Source organism: Solenopsis invicta, chromosome 8 (genome assembly GCF_016802725.1).
Source record: "Solenopsis invicta isolate M01_SB chromosome 8, UNIL_Sinv_3.0, whole genome shotgun sequence".
Taxonomy (NCBI): domain Eukaryota; kingdom Metazoa; phylum Arthropoda; class Insecta; order Hymenoptera; family Formicidae; genus Solenopsis; species Solenopsis invicta.
The window spans coordinates 12,541,239-12,555,175 of NC_052671.1; the positions used below are offsets into that span (position 1 = coordinate 12,541,239).

General features: G+C 33.4%; 1 protein-coding gene across 5 annotated transcripts in view; it reads left to right on the top strand.

Annotated features, from left to right (window-relative positions):
• LOC105200680 (serine/threonine-protein phosphatase 2A 56 kDa regulatory subunit gamma isoform) overlaps positions 1 to 13,937 on the top strand; it is a 34,587-nt gene that overhangs the window by 17,395 nt on the left and 3,255 nt on the right. For 3 of the 5 annotated variants that reach the window (XM_039452413.1, XM_011168336.3, XM_026137717.2), the window contains 6 exons: positions 6,391 to 6,565; positions 11,580 to 11,782; positions 12,350 to 12,744; positions 12,830 to 13,163; positions 13,229 to 13,447; positions 13,656 to 13,880. In XM_039452413.1, the coding sequence (XP_039308347.1) occupies positions 6,391 to 6,565; positions 11,580 to 11,782; positions 12,350 to 12,744; positions 12,830 to 13,163; positions 13,229 to 13,447; positions 13,656 to 13,880 (1,551 nt within the window). Of the gene's footprint in view, positions 1 to 6,390; positions 6,566 to 7,405; positions 8,160 to 10,053; positions 10,445 to 11,579; positions 11,783 to 12,349; positions 12,745 to 12,829; positions 13,164 to 13,228; positions 13,448 to 13,655; positions 13,881 to 13,937 lie in introns of those variants that run through there. The other 2 variants (XM_026137718.2, XM_026137719.2) reach the window with 2 other exon arrangements.

Consider the following 13,937-nt stretch of genomic DNA (forward strand, 5'->3'; position numbering starts at 1 on the left):
AATTATTTTAAGAAATAATACTTTAGAAATTAATACTTACTATCTGCACTTATATTTTACAATAATTATGACTATGTCAATTACATAAATCTTAAAATAAATAGAGTTTTTAATCCCACGAACAATTCTGTAAACATCATGCTTGTAACAGCTATCAAATTCAGTGTATGTTTAATTTAAAAAATTAATGTTTTTAAAAAAGGTTGAATGATAGCTTAATAAAACAAGAGAATAGAAATCAACAAACTAGAACTTGAATCATTTCGTTAAAAATAGAGCAACTCTATATCAAACGGTACCTCGTACATAATCACTCTTTTTTATCATTACTGCTGCCGCATTTATTCGAAATAATGAATGACTTTTGATGAAAATGAGAAATGCCATTAGAAAGATGAAAAAAATTAAATGCATATTGCACATCCCTCGGTGCCTCACGTAGAAATTCTTGTTAGAACACAAGAGCTATAATGTAATCTTTGACCGTGAACTCGACACTGAACGGCCTTTTCTCGCATTTATTACCAGTATTTCAGTACTAGTAAACCAGTATTTGCTCACACAAGGCTGTAATCAATGACAAACATTAATTTATTCCAAAATGCAATACACACCGCAAAAGTAGAATAATTTATCAACATACTCTATATTACTAGGAATTTATGTTTTAAAAATTATTACGTTGACATGAATGTGACTTTAAATTTTTGAGTGTAGAGGAAAAATAAGTTTGGTAATAACTACGAAATGTTAAGTGAAATAATGCTGATTAAATATTCGGTTAATAAAACTAAAAATAATTTGAATCCCAAAATTGACATAGTAGGCAGTAATGATGCATTTTTCTTGTTCTTGTTTTTTAACCCTCGTTGGCACATTAGGTCTTTTTTTATCCAGACAGAATTTTATTCTCAAATCTCTGAACAAATTGCAATTTTTATTAAGCAATGATTTTAACATTTGAGTTAAACTAAGCAACTATTTAATAATGTAGAATAGATATTAAAAACTTTCAATTTTATATGACTTTTTTAAATTCTAGAATAGTAAAAAAAAGTTAGGCTAAACAAAAATAAACTGCGTGTGCTTATAAAATAAGTAAAAAATATATGTGCCTACGAAGGGTTAATATGAGTCATGTCTGTACAAAATACAAGTTAATGTATATAAGAATTTTCAAAAGCTTTTTGATGTAAAACATTTTTTGTTGATTATACAAATATTTTACGCACTGTTTTGCAAGACGCAACATGTAGCGCGACAATATATCAAGATTAGATTAGGTTATTTACTTAAGTTGATCTTATAATGAAGTGCCTTTTATTCTATCCTACATGATTATCTTAGTCTGTCTTATTGACCAGGTGTGCCAGTTTATGCTGCACCCCAATTTTATGTATATAGTAGCAATATGAGAAATATATAAATAAAAACTTAAATATAAATAAATTTAAATTATTAAAATACAAATAATTTAAATATTTTATTTTAATATAAATAAAAGTTTTAGGATGCTACAACATGTCAAATGATCTAATATTGTCAATAATATACACTATTGTTTAAAACTATGCAGTTTGCAAAAAAAATCGTTCATTTATTTTCATTTTTAAGAATTTGCTTTTAGCAGATTTTATATAGAAAAAGTCACTGATATACATGAATTATAAATTTTTTCTTTTTAATGATCAAAACAAATTTTGTTTTTGTCAGCATTAATAAAATGCAATGTTTATTTTCCGAGAAATGTGTATGAATATCGCTTTAGAAGATTTATGTCGGTATTGGCAACTTTCCTCTATTACCAAACGGTTGGTTATATTATTTTTATTATTTATATTAACCGAATTTAATTGGCATTGTTTTACTTAATATTTGTTAGCTATTATGATTAAATTCTTTTGTCACTGTATAAATGCATTTATAATTTGCAATAAATTATTTTAAAAATAATATTTTTGCAAATAAATAGTTTTGTGATGTTTTTTTTGATAAATGATAAGCTTTTTAATCTTAAGCGACAAATTATCCTTTAAGTTTGTTAAAACACTTCGTCGGGCGAGACAATTCCGCGAAACAACTTCCGCATTATCGCACGTTTATGTCGCGCGGATCTTTTTAAGCTCTCTCAGAGCGATAGTAAATACTGGGTTTCACTGAGAGACGATGTGTAAGATCGTCAACTTTGTTTATCAAGCGTACGTGATTGCATGCGCATATTCTTCTGAAGACACAGCAACCGGTGACATGAAAACTCAGACTCGACGCGACGACGAGTGACGGCAACTTCGTAATAGTTCATCAGATCGTGTTTTACATCTATTTTTATCCGCAATCTGCGGACACACATTCTGTTTTACTACACCTCTTTAGAATGCGTTTAACTTGCGTATGTGTTACTACCTGTCATCATACTGCGCAGATGCGTTATTGATTACGCAATGTTTTATCATGCATTCAACGTTAGATATTTCGACGAACAGGCTTGGAAGTAAACTCTCGGTGAAGAATATTTTGCAAAAAATTAATTACAGATCAGTTTTTCTATTCAGGTTTTTCAATAACTGAAATTTCTTATAGGTCATAGGTTCTCTGGTTTCGTGATGTCAACTTTTTCAATTACTTTTGTTTAAATTTGCATTAGAGAACTTGGTCACCTGGCCTCTTTTAGCTGGTAATACAGCCGATGTACAATACCGTTGAAGAAGTTGGTAATTGCTAATTAGATATTCGACGTTAGGCGCGAAAACTCCGAAAGCGGAACGATCGAGAAAGTGAATGATGAAAGCTCGCGTAACTAGTTGGTCGGTTTGTAATGAAGCGAGAAGAAGGGGAGCTGATTGGATTCATTATGAGACGCCAACGCGGTTCATTTGTTCGGCCGACTTAACCGCAACCCGAGATAAACCGAAGCATTTGTGTCCACGATTTTCCTCGCTCATTCGAATAACCTACTTTATAACTCTGATAGAGAACGATTAAAAGAAACGCTGTCCGTTTACATGTTTTTTCCCTGCAAAGTTCACGGCCGCATTTATCGCGCGGCAGTAGAGTGATCAATGCACGATTGTGTTGCATGTAATGTATACTTTATATAATATTTACTATACTTTGTATAATTAGATTGTTTCTACACAGTTTTTCTTTCTTAATGTTATTAAGTTTAATTAAAGTTTTTTTTAAGTTTCTTGTTGGACTATAGTTTATGTGAAATTAATAGATCAATAATCTTTCAATCATTTTTCAATATCTAATAGTTTTCATGAATTGTAATAGATTTTCTAATTCTTAATATCACATATAACTGCATTACTAAATTATTCTTGTTTAAATTGGCGTTTAAAAAATATACTTTAACGAGCGTTCTTTTATTTCTCTTTCTCAGTACATCCATCTCTCTACTTACTGAATTAGTATATTGTAATGAAGCTGATTAATCTGACTCATCAATGATCCAAATTAAATATTAATTTTTAAATTAAATATTATATTAAGAGATGTAAAAAATTTTATTTTTAAGAAAAAGACAGTTTATTTTTTAATCATATGTTGAAGTTAATCTGTATTTAAGTTAAATATTAATTTTTTAAAGCAAATGTTAAGATACTTGAGCCGAATAAGACCCAGCACTAAATAAAAACCATTTTTAAATTTGCCATTTAAAAACGCGCTTTGTGTCTAAAATATATGCTTAAAAAGGGTGTGTCATAGGAATTAGATAAAGAGTGGCTGGGGAATTAAAACCAGCAGTAACTCGTTTATTTAATGCAACAAAAACTTATAACGAAGTGGGTAAATGAGCAGTTTTTATAAAAATTCACTGCAGTTTATTAAGTATACATTATTTTATGATAGATTATAATATTGTTCAACTTCCTATTTATAACAAAAAACAAATTACATTTCAATTTTTGGATTTTAGAAAAAGTATATTTTTATAAACAATTTATAAGCAATATACTTATTAAATAAGCCTAATTATACGTTTATTATTATAACCATTGTCATTTATTATGTGTGCTTGCAACAGAGGATAACGAGTTTCAACGATGCTAACTTTTGAAAGGCTAAAATTGCACTCAAATGGCCAAGAATTGGTAAAAATTAAAAAATTAATTACAGAAAAAATTGAAGATAACTGTGATGTTTAGTACTAGAATAGATACAAAGGATTTCGTTTATACAATTAATAATCATTTTAAAAGTGATTTGGAAGATAATATTTAGTTCCTTTGTTATTTTCAATTTATTTTTATTGCGGACTTTATTAAAAATTCAAGTATTAAATAGGGCCCAATGTTAGAGAAACCAAAAATTTGTTTCTTTACAAATGTTCTATATGGAAGATAATTTTATTTTTGTGAGTGATTGAAATAAACATTTTATTCTTATTTAATTTATATTAAATAGATCTTATTTGACTCACAATCAGATACCTTGTATTAAGAATTATATTTAAAAAAAAAATTTGTTTTATACTTTCCTTAATAGAGTTCTATAATCTTTATCTAGTAATAAAATGATTTACATAAATAATGGTTTATTTATATGAAATATAAATGCTATTCAATTTACAATCGATATCTCGTCTTAGAACCGAAGAAATTCGTAATTCCGTCGTGAGTAGAGAAAAATACCTGTATTTAATTTTGAATATTTTTAAAAAATTAAACATTTAATTTTTTGTGATTTTTTTGAAACTAACAAAGTTATGTATTGTTAAATTATTTATTAAAATTCAGAAAAGTTTAATTTATGAAAATCTCATTTTTAATTGATTATATTTAAAAAAATTATTTACGCTTCGTTATTTTTATTCAGAAAAAAATAACTATAAAACATGAACGTGAACTTATGGTTGATAGCACTTTTCAATCTTAACAAAGAGATTGAGTGATCATGTTTGGAGTTTTTGCACACCTCGTGCTATAGATCGTGGAGCTTATGTCACTTTCTCGCATTTCATTTATGAAATATTAATCTCATTAAAGCGAGTGATCGTTCTTAAACCTATAAACCCAATCGAATTAATATGCGAAGATAAATAATTGAATTAACCACGCTAATCACTGAATTCTGTTTAGATTTAATTCACATTGCGATTTCTTAATTTTCGATTGAAAATAGATTAGATGTTATTTTTATATTAAAATTTATTTATAAAGAATGTTACAAAAGTGAATCTGTAAAAATTATAAAAAAGTTTTACAAAATTCTAAATAGATATACAAATATCTTCAAAAATTTCCAAAATCCGAGTAATAATACTTTTTCATCTGAAATTTGTCGTTTTACTACAACGTTTGTTTATTGCACTCATTCGTACTATTATACAATCGCTCATTGAGTGATTAAGTAGCAATTTAATGTGATTGATTAAATTTAAACCCATACAGCACAGAAAAATTGTAACAACATAAATATTTCAGAAATATTTTATCGTAAGATTGCAACATATTTATTGTAAAAACGTTGTGAATGATATTGCAGCAATGTTAAAATGTCTTTAGAAATATTGCAATGCGATACTGTAATAATATTACAATAAAGTGATTCGTATTTAGGGTGCGTTTACAAAGATGTTAGTGCGCCTCTTTGTTGTTCTTATACTTGTTTTAAGTCTAATAAATGATAAAGATGATAGAAAAGCACGTTAACATCTAAGCGCATTCTGAATACGGGCCAATATGTTTTGACGTTTCTGATATTTCAGACGCTATTATATTAATACATTTTGGCACATAAATATAACTTTCAGGAATATCATATGTCTTTGAATTAATTTTTATACGAAAGAACCGAAAATGTTATTGTCAAGATACATATCACTTACTTTCATCTTCGAACTCAATTTTAAGACTTGCTTCTTCAAGAACTTATTTCATTAGAAATGTAGGTGAAAAAATTTCATGCTGTCTTTTATTCTAAATTATACGATAAAACATTGCTGCAACGTCGTTAACGTAATATTACAAAAAAAAATCTTTACAATATTTCTGCAACATTGCACTGCAATATACAATGTTGCAACATTGCAGCTATAACTATGTTTATACATCGCCGTTAATCGTGTTTAGTAACATCCGTTGTTGTAATTACTGATGTAAATGTATCATAAATACTAGTTAAATCCGGTTTTATCACCAAATCAGATTTAACTAACATTTATAGACTTTTACGTTAGTAGTTATAACTACGATGTTATTAAACTCGATTAATGAACGCCCGTAGTCAATGCTGCAATCTTCTGAGCTGTATAGGAAGGTAAGATCCAATTATATTTGACCGGTACTTATCCGCTTAGTGAGCGATTGTTCTGCTGAATGCATCCATTCATTAATTATCTACAAAGTTTTCGTTTATCGTTTAATAATATCTTATCTGCTATAGGCAAACAAGGTGACCGGAGGACCTCCTGTGGGCAATGCACCGCCTCCTCCTACACTTATCAACAAAATCAAGTATCAACCCGGTGGACCCGTAATCAAAAAGGATAAACGGCAAAGCAGCTCCAGGTTCAACATATCGAAAAATCGGGAACTGCAAAAATTGCCACTGTTGTCCGGTAAGTCATTCAATCAGGAATACATTATTAAATATGCGCATTATTGCTAAACTTGGCAGTGCGTCCTTCAAATGAGTGAAATTCTTTTTACAATATAAAAGCAAGAGTTAATTCTCTTGATATACCGTGAGATCAAATAAATGGTATTAACGATCTTTTTTTGCATTTGCGTTATTGGTGAGATTTGCATTGTAATAAAAATGAAAAGGAAATATGTCATATCTCAAACGTGTTTACGTCGTATCACACTCGTTTTGCGATCATTGCGAATAGCTTGCACTCTGAAATCGGTCTGATCAACAAGTAACATAAAGAAATCATTATACAAGAAACTAGTTCACATACCACGGCGATTATAATCGGACAATTGAATCAGGGCAAAGATCGAACGCGCAGACGTATAGCGTGAGAAAATAAACAATGGAAAGGTGAATAAGACGCGAAAAAGATAGCGAGGAAGAGTAACGAGGAGAAGAGAGGCGAGAAGGGCGGCGACAAATTGGTCCGCCTGCCCTTTCCCAATGTAATGCCGGTCAATCGAGGTTGCGAGACTACCTCCTACGTCAGAGTCTATCGATTGCGTGCGACGAGGGTCGCGCAGGCGCCCCGCGGATTCACGATTCCCCGTTTTCCCAACGTAAACAGTCGGGGGAGGGGGTTCCGCCCTCCTCTCTTCTCCTCCTCCCATTCACCCCCGCCTTCGATTCGGCCATCCCTTTCTGATCCTTCTCCTCCAACCATCCCGAGACCAGCGCCCGAGCATCCCTCGCGAGAGCCCCACCTGGTCGCGGCGCGACGGCTCCACCTGCACAGAATCTCGGCGAGGGGGATTGTATCGACCCCGTGACCGATCGAGAGAGATGACCCGCGAGATCCCGGCGAGGACCCTCGAGTTCGTTGAACCTGGTGCCACTTAGGCGAATCTCACCCGCCAGCCCGTTCCCCTCCTCCTCTCCTGCCGTCTCCCGCCCCCTCTCGAACGCGGTCACCGGGTTCCGGGGACCCGCGAGGACGCGCCGCTAGTGCTCGCCGGTATTTCACGGGGGTGGCTTCGCAGCGCGAACACCCCAAGGAGAGAAAGGCCGTGAAGAGCCTTGCCTTCCCCAGCCGATCGATTGACACGGACGAAGCAACAGATTGTTGCGAACGTTAAACAACGACGAGAATTAGCGGCGGACGGATTCCGCAGTGGTGTCGGCGAGATTGTTATCGCGAATCCGTGAAAAAATCCGGTTAAAAGCGGGCGCGACCGACTCCCGAAGCTCGGACAACTCCGAGGTCGTTGATTTGGGAAAAAAAGTGAATTATTTCGGATCGGCGTCACGGATAATGTCACAAATGTTCGACGAAAGCGATCGTTTGACGATTGAATAATTTATAGTCGATTTAAAAGGGATAGCGGATATTGAACAGAGAGGAAAATAAAATCAATGGTCGACGAGTTGAAAAGTTAAAATTTTCTTAATAGAAGTTGGCGAATTCTTTCGGTTAAAACGCTTCCGATAGAAAATTGGTGAGTCTTGTGGTTTAGAAGTTTCCCGATTGAGGAAATAAAGTTAGTGTATTTTAAACTCGAAGGGACTGTCGAGGACTGGTGAGTTTTGCGATTTAGAAAAATCGTTTTGCGTTTCGGATTTAGTGAGAGATAACATCGCCTTTGACAAGGGCGATTAGCATTTATTTAAATCCCATTTGAGATTTACGTACGCTATACGCGGAATCGTGGATTAGTTGGAATAACGAGGAATTGCAATGAAATTGTAATAGAATAAAACTGAACATGGGATTCGTAGAATTTTTATATATTTAATTTTTGGAAAACGATTATGTTGCGATGTACTTTGCGAGAAAAAATAAGCTGAAAGTCTGACGGAATCATTAATAACGATTAATAAATAATTCAGTTTTACAGATTATTATTGAGTGCTTGATTAACTTGAATAAAATATTGATAATGATTGTGCACTTTATAGAAATATAGATAATATTTAATGTATATACAAAGTTAATTAGATTTATTGATTTACGGAAAACAATATTTGCAATAAATTCCGCACCTAATTCAGCGCGAATTAATTTGTACATTTGTAAAACTTGTGTATATAATAATATAATGTTATATTTGCTCACACACGTTATATTTTCAAACTCGCTTTGTGCGAAAATATTCTTACAACTGTACTACACCAGACGATTCTTGTTGCATTGCATCAAAGTACAGTTACGTTTCTGCATGGTTTGGCAAAACGCGTAAAACCACGCGCGTTTCCTTCGTAGCTTCGAGCTATGCGGAAAATAACGTGGGAAGCCGGTAAAAGTTACTCGTCGAAGGCCGACAATCGCCGTGGCTTAATAAAGTTATGCGTCGCATTTCGCTGAGTAAATTGGCGGATGATTGCAAATTATATAATAAAACATTCTCCGGAAACTGGTTTCCGTCCGAATGGGTTAAATCCGTAAAATCCGGGAATATATACACTGAAAGAAAAAAAAGTTATCATTGAGAGCCAAATATTTCTCGTGACATTTGTTTTGATTTATTGATCATAAAAAAAATTAGTTGTGATATATATATATATATATATATATATACACATTTCTGTATAAGAAATCTCTTTTTTATTATGTTTCTATAGGAATACAATTTTTGGAGTAAACGTATCCCAAATAAAGTAAACAAATAAATCAAGTATTTTCTCTAATAAATTGTTGATTTAAATACTGCGAAGAATTAATAAATTTCGAAAGAAATGTCAATAGTTTGTGCTTAATATTTCTTAATTTTTCTTTCAGTGTATAAATTGTCAAAGAACGTACTTGAAATTACTTAGTAATTGAAACACAATAGAGATCCGCGAAGTTAGTGATTATAAAAAGTAATTTTTTAATATTTTTTTTTCTTTTTTATATGTTATTTTTTAAACACATATACAGTCTTTGCAATAGAGAAGAATAGATAATTTGGAAAAGAAGTTGTATGCATACTGAGAAAATATTTTAATTATACAAAAAGTTCATACAAAATGCATTCTAGTAATTAATCCAATCAGAATTACTTATTATCATTATTTTTTACTTCTCAATACTTTATAAGAATATTTGATGAATTTAATAATAAATATCTCATTTGTTTCTAGTTGAATCTTCTATAATATAATAGGTTTCAAGTTTATGCAACTAGATTTTTTTCTCTTCCATGTTTATGTTTTACCGGCATTTCTACACGTTTATGGAATTCAGAATATTGCTGTTGAAATTAAGAAAAATTATTACCGTACAATACTTGCCTAAATATGTTTGTGCAAACTGACATATATACAGTGGAATGTTTATTTTTATTTCTTAGAATTATGAAAAACTCTTTCGACAATCAAACGTTCGTTTAAATAATAACCCAAAAAATATTGGTTTAAATGTAATAATAATATTTAAATAAATTATTGTGATGCTTTATATGTAAAATCTTTAACTAATGCCATGTTGAAAAGAATGAAATCACAAAGGTGGGGAATATTATTGATCTCTGATTTTGACATCAAGAAGAGACCGATCCTGTGTGCGAGTCCAAAGTATTACAAATTGTAAACAGTTATTGAGACTATACGTGAATAACAGAACGCGTGTGCGTGCTGTGTACCAAAGCCAAAAGCGTCCGAAGAGATTCGCCAATGAGTAAAGTGCGAGTGTAAAGTCGGCCCTGAACATAACATCGCGCGATGGTTCACGTGGGTGGAATTGGCCCTCTGGGCGGCGCTCTGCCCAAAAGTCCCAGCTTTCATCAGGGTCTTGCTCTGGCGACGGTCTTGCCGCAGGACGCGAGCAAGGGTTACCCGGTGACGTTTGCGCTCCACTATCAGCCTTTGCAACCTCTTCTAATCGGTAAAGCTTCTCCATCGTTTAAATCAGTTCTGCAGATAATTTTTACATATTTCGATTAGGCAAATTTTTATTAAATCTGTGGACTTTTTTTCTGTATCTAATTGTTATATTAATGATACAAGAAATTATATCGATAAATAAAATCATTGAAGGTTTGTTTTAAATACTTCCTTTAATTAATAACATTATTAGCATTTGGTTGTGCGCGAGGATGATGTCCATGAAATGGTTGGCTCGCGATGAATTCGGCAATCGATCTCGTTACTCCTATTATTATTACAGAAACTGCCAGAATTAGCAAGCGATAAATAATGCCGCTCGGTTACAGTCGCGATATTTTGAAGGTCGTTATCGATCTTCTTTCAAAGCCCACCCCAATAATCGGAAAAAGCGGAGCACCTTCAAGATTTTAGATCAAATGTCTGCGGCTGACGTACCGTTATAGCTTGCATAAATATTAACTAAAGGCAAATCCTGCGACAGCGCTCTTTTTGTGCCGTGTATTAAGAAATGGAGGTCGATTAACATCTGAAATAACTGTCTATGCAAATCAGATTGTTCAAAGAAGCGAACAGAATATCGATTTTGATCGCGTGATGCATTTTTATCAGCGACAAATTGCACTCTAGATAGTCTCATTTTCTCTTATCGGACGTCCTTTATTAAATTGATTTAGTTCCTTTGCTGAAAATTACACAATTATTTCCACATCACGAATGTTGGCATTTTGCATATCTATATGTGTGACACAACTTTATAATAAAAATAAAATCATGCGTCTATTGTACAGTATAAGAACTTATAATCGATAATATCTTGACGCTGATATATGAAACATAAATTATTCCAAAGATTTAACTTCGTTCGAGAGTCATTTCTCATGTATGTCAAGAAGGCCAGTTAGGCAGGTGAGAAAGCTATTTGTAGCAAAATAATTCAAACGAGAAAAAGAGAGTAAAAAAAAAGGTAGCGCAAAAAGGATACATATTCGAATGTACCCTTTCGTATTGGCGTGCATCGATATTCTCTTATAGGCTAATATGATTAATAGACGCAATACTATTAGCGTTCACTCGCTTCCTGAGGTACAGGCTGCCGAGTGCGGCGCGATTAATCACCGGCTATCTGATTCCAGAAACACAACAGGGAAACGAACGGGAGGAACTTTTTATACAGAAGCTACGGCAATGCTGTGTCCTCTTCGACTTCGAATCCGACCCGTTGTCAGATTTGAAATGGAAGGAGGTAAAGCGCACTGCCCTCCACGAGATGGTCGAGTATGTAACCAAAAACAAAAACGTTATTACCGAAGCGATATATCCCGAGGCGGTGAACATGGTAAGAATTCTTAATACATTTTGTATATGCGTAAGAGCACAGTGTACTGATTAAAAATATAAGACTGTAGACATAAGTGGCTGCTAAAAGTTTCCGGTCAATGAGCAATTTTATTATATTGCTTGGATAAAGAATCGTTACCAATAAAAATCTAGTACTCCAATATCTGATATATTCTAATCTAATATCTAAAAATTGTAAAATATTTTCAAACTGATTATAACAAGAATTGTGTTAATTTATAATGTGTACTGAATTACTCATTGGCCGGAAACTTTTAGCAGCTATTGTAAATGCTAAGAAATTGGTTCTGTATAAAAATGAAGATAAACTTTAATGAAAAACGTAGTTGTAGACACGAGGAAAAGAAAAAAAATTATATGGTGCTAGAAAAATAAAATTAAAATTGACAGTATAAAAAAAGAGAAAGTATTTTTAGCATTCACATTTCCAAAGTATTTTCAAAGAAAAAAAAAGATAAAATGTGTACACGCGTAATCTAAATAAAATGGTGCTTCGAGAGAATAAAGTTGAAGGGTTTTACCGAGATGAAGGAAATCCTTGCAGTTCGCCGTGAATTTATTCCGGACGCTACCCCCGTCATCAAATCCTAATGGCGCGGAGTTTGATCCGGAAGAGGATGAGCCGACGTTGGAGGCAGCTTGGCCGCATTTGCAGCTCGTCTACGAATTCTTTTTGCGACTGCTGGAGTCGCAGGACTTCCAGCCGTCCATAGCGAGACGTTACATAGATCAAAAGTTCGTGCTGCAGCTCTTGGAGTTATTTGACTCCGAGGACCCAAGAGAGAGGGATTTCCTTAAGACGACCCTGCATAGGATTTATGGCAAATTCCTAGGACTCAGGGCGTACATTAGGAAACAGATCAATAATGTTTTCTATCGATTTATTTATGAGACGGAACATCACAATGGCATCGCAGAACTGCTTGAAATTTTAGGAAGGTAATAATAAGTTAAATAAGAATGCAAAGTGCATAACGTTGAGAAATTTATAAGACATATTCATCGGCGTTTATTTTCTTTGCAGTATTATAAACGGCTTTGCTCTGCCGCTAAAGGAAGAGCACAAAGTGTTTTTGTTAAAAGTTCTGTTACCGTTGCATAAAGCTAAGTCATTATCCGTATACCATCCACAACTAGCGTACTGCGTCGTTCAATTTCTGGAGAAGGATCCGTCGTTGACGGAGCCCGTAATTAGAAATCTGCTAAAATTCTGGCCAAAAACACATTCCCCTAAAGAAGTTATGTTCTTGAACGAGCTCGAAGAGATTTTGGACGTCATTGAACCAGCCGAATTTCAGAAGGTCATGGATCCGTTGTTTAGGCAATTAGCCAAATGCGTGTCATCACCGCATTTCCAGGCAAGTACGCAGTTTCGTTACTTTGTTTCGTCCGAGGTCTAACTTGCGCGCACTTGTTGTTTCAGGTGGCGGAAAGAGCTCTCTATTATTGGAATAATGAATACATAATGTCCTTGATATCGGACAATTACTCCGTCATCTTACCGATAATGTATCCAGCTTTTTATAGAAACTCCCGCAACCATTGGAACAAGACGATCCACGGTTTAATTTACAACGCGCTGAAACTTTTCATGGAGATGAATCAAAAAGTATTCGACGAATGTACAACACAATACTATCAGGTATTTGCAAAGATAGTTATTTACATTTTCAGCATAAACTGCTTAAATGAATCACTAAATAAATTAACTAGTTATGTCCAACATTAAATAAAAACGACGAATATATTTTGACGAATTTAAAATAAATCAACATTATAATTAAAATTACACGATTCTATGTCGATTTTGTAAAAAGATTAAAGTGTTATTATTTTCCAAAACTTCACAGGAGCGTCAAAGAGAACGAAAGCTCATGAAAGATCGAGATGAAGCATGGATGCGCGTGGAGGCGCTCGCAATGAGGCATCCAAACTATAATATGGCAAATAAAGGCACAACGAATAATACATCCTACACATCAGCACAACACATAGATAATTCACCACCCGATGAAGATGGTGACACGGATCAAACTCCACTTACCTTGGAGAAAATCGAAGCTAAAGCTAATGAGGTATTTATCAATATCTCTGTTTTTTTATTTGGATGCTTTATTATATAAAACGTGTCG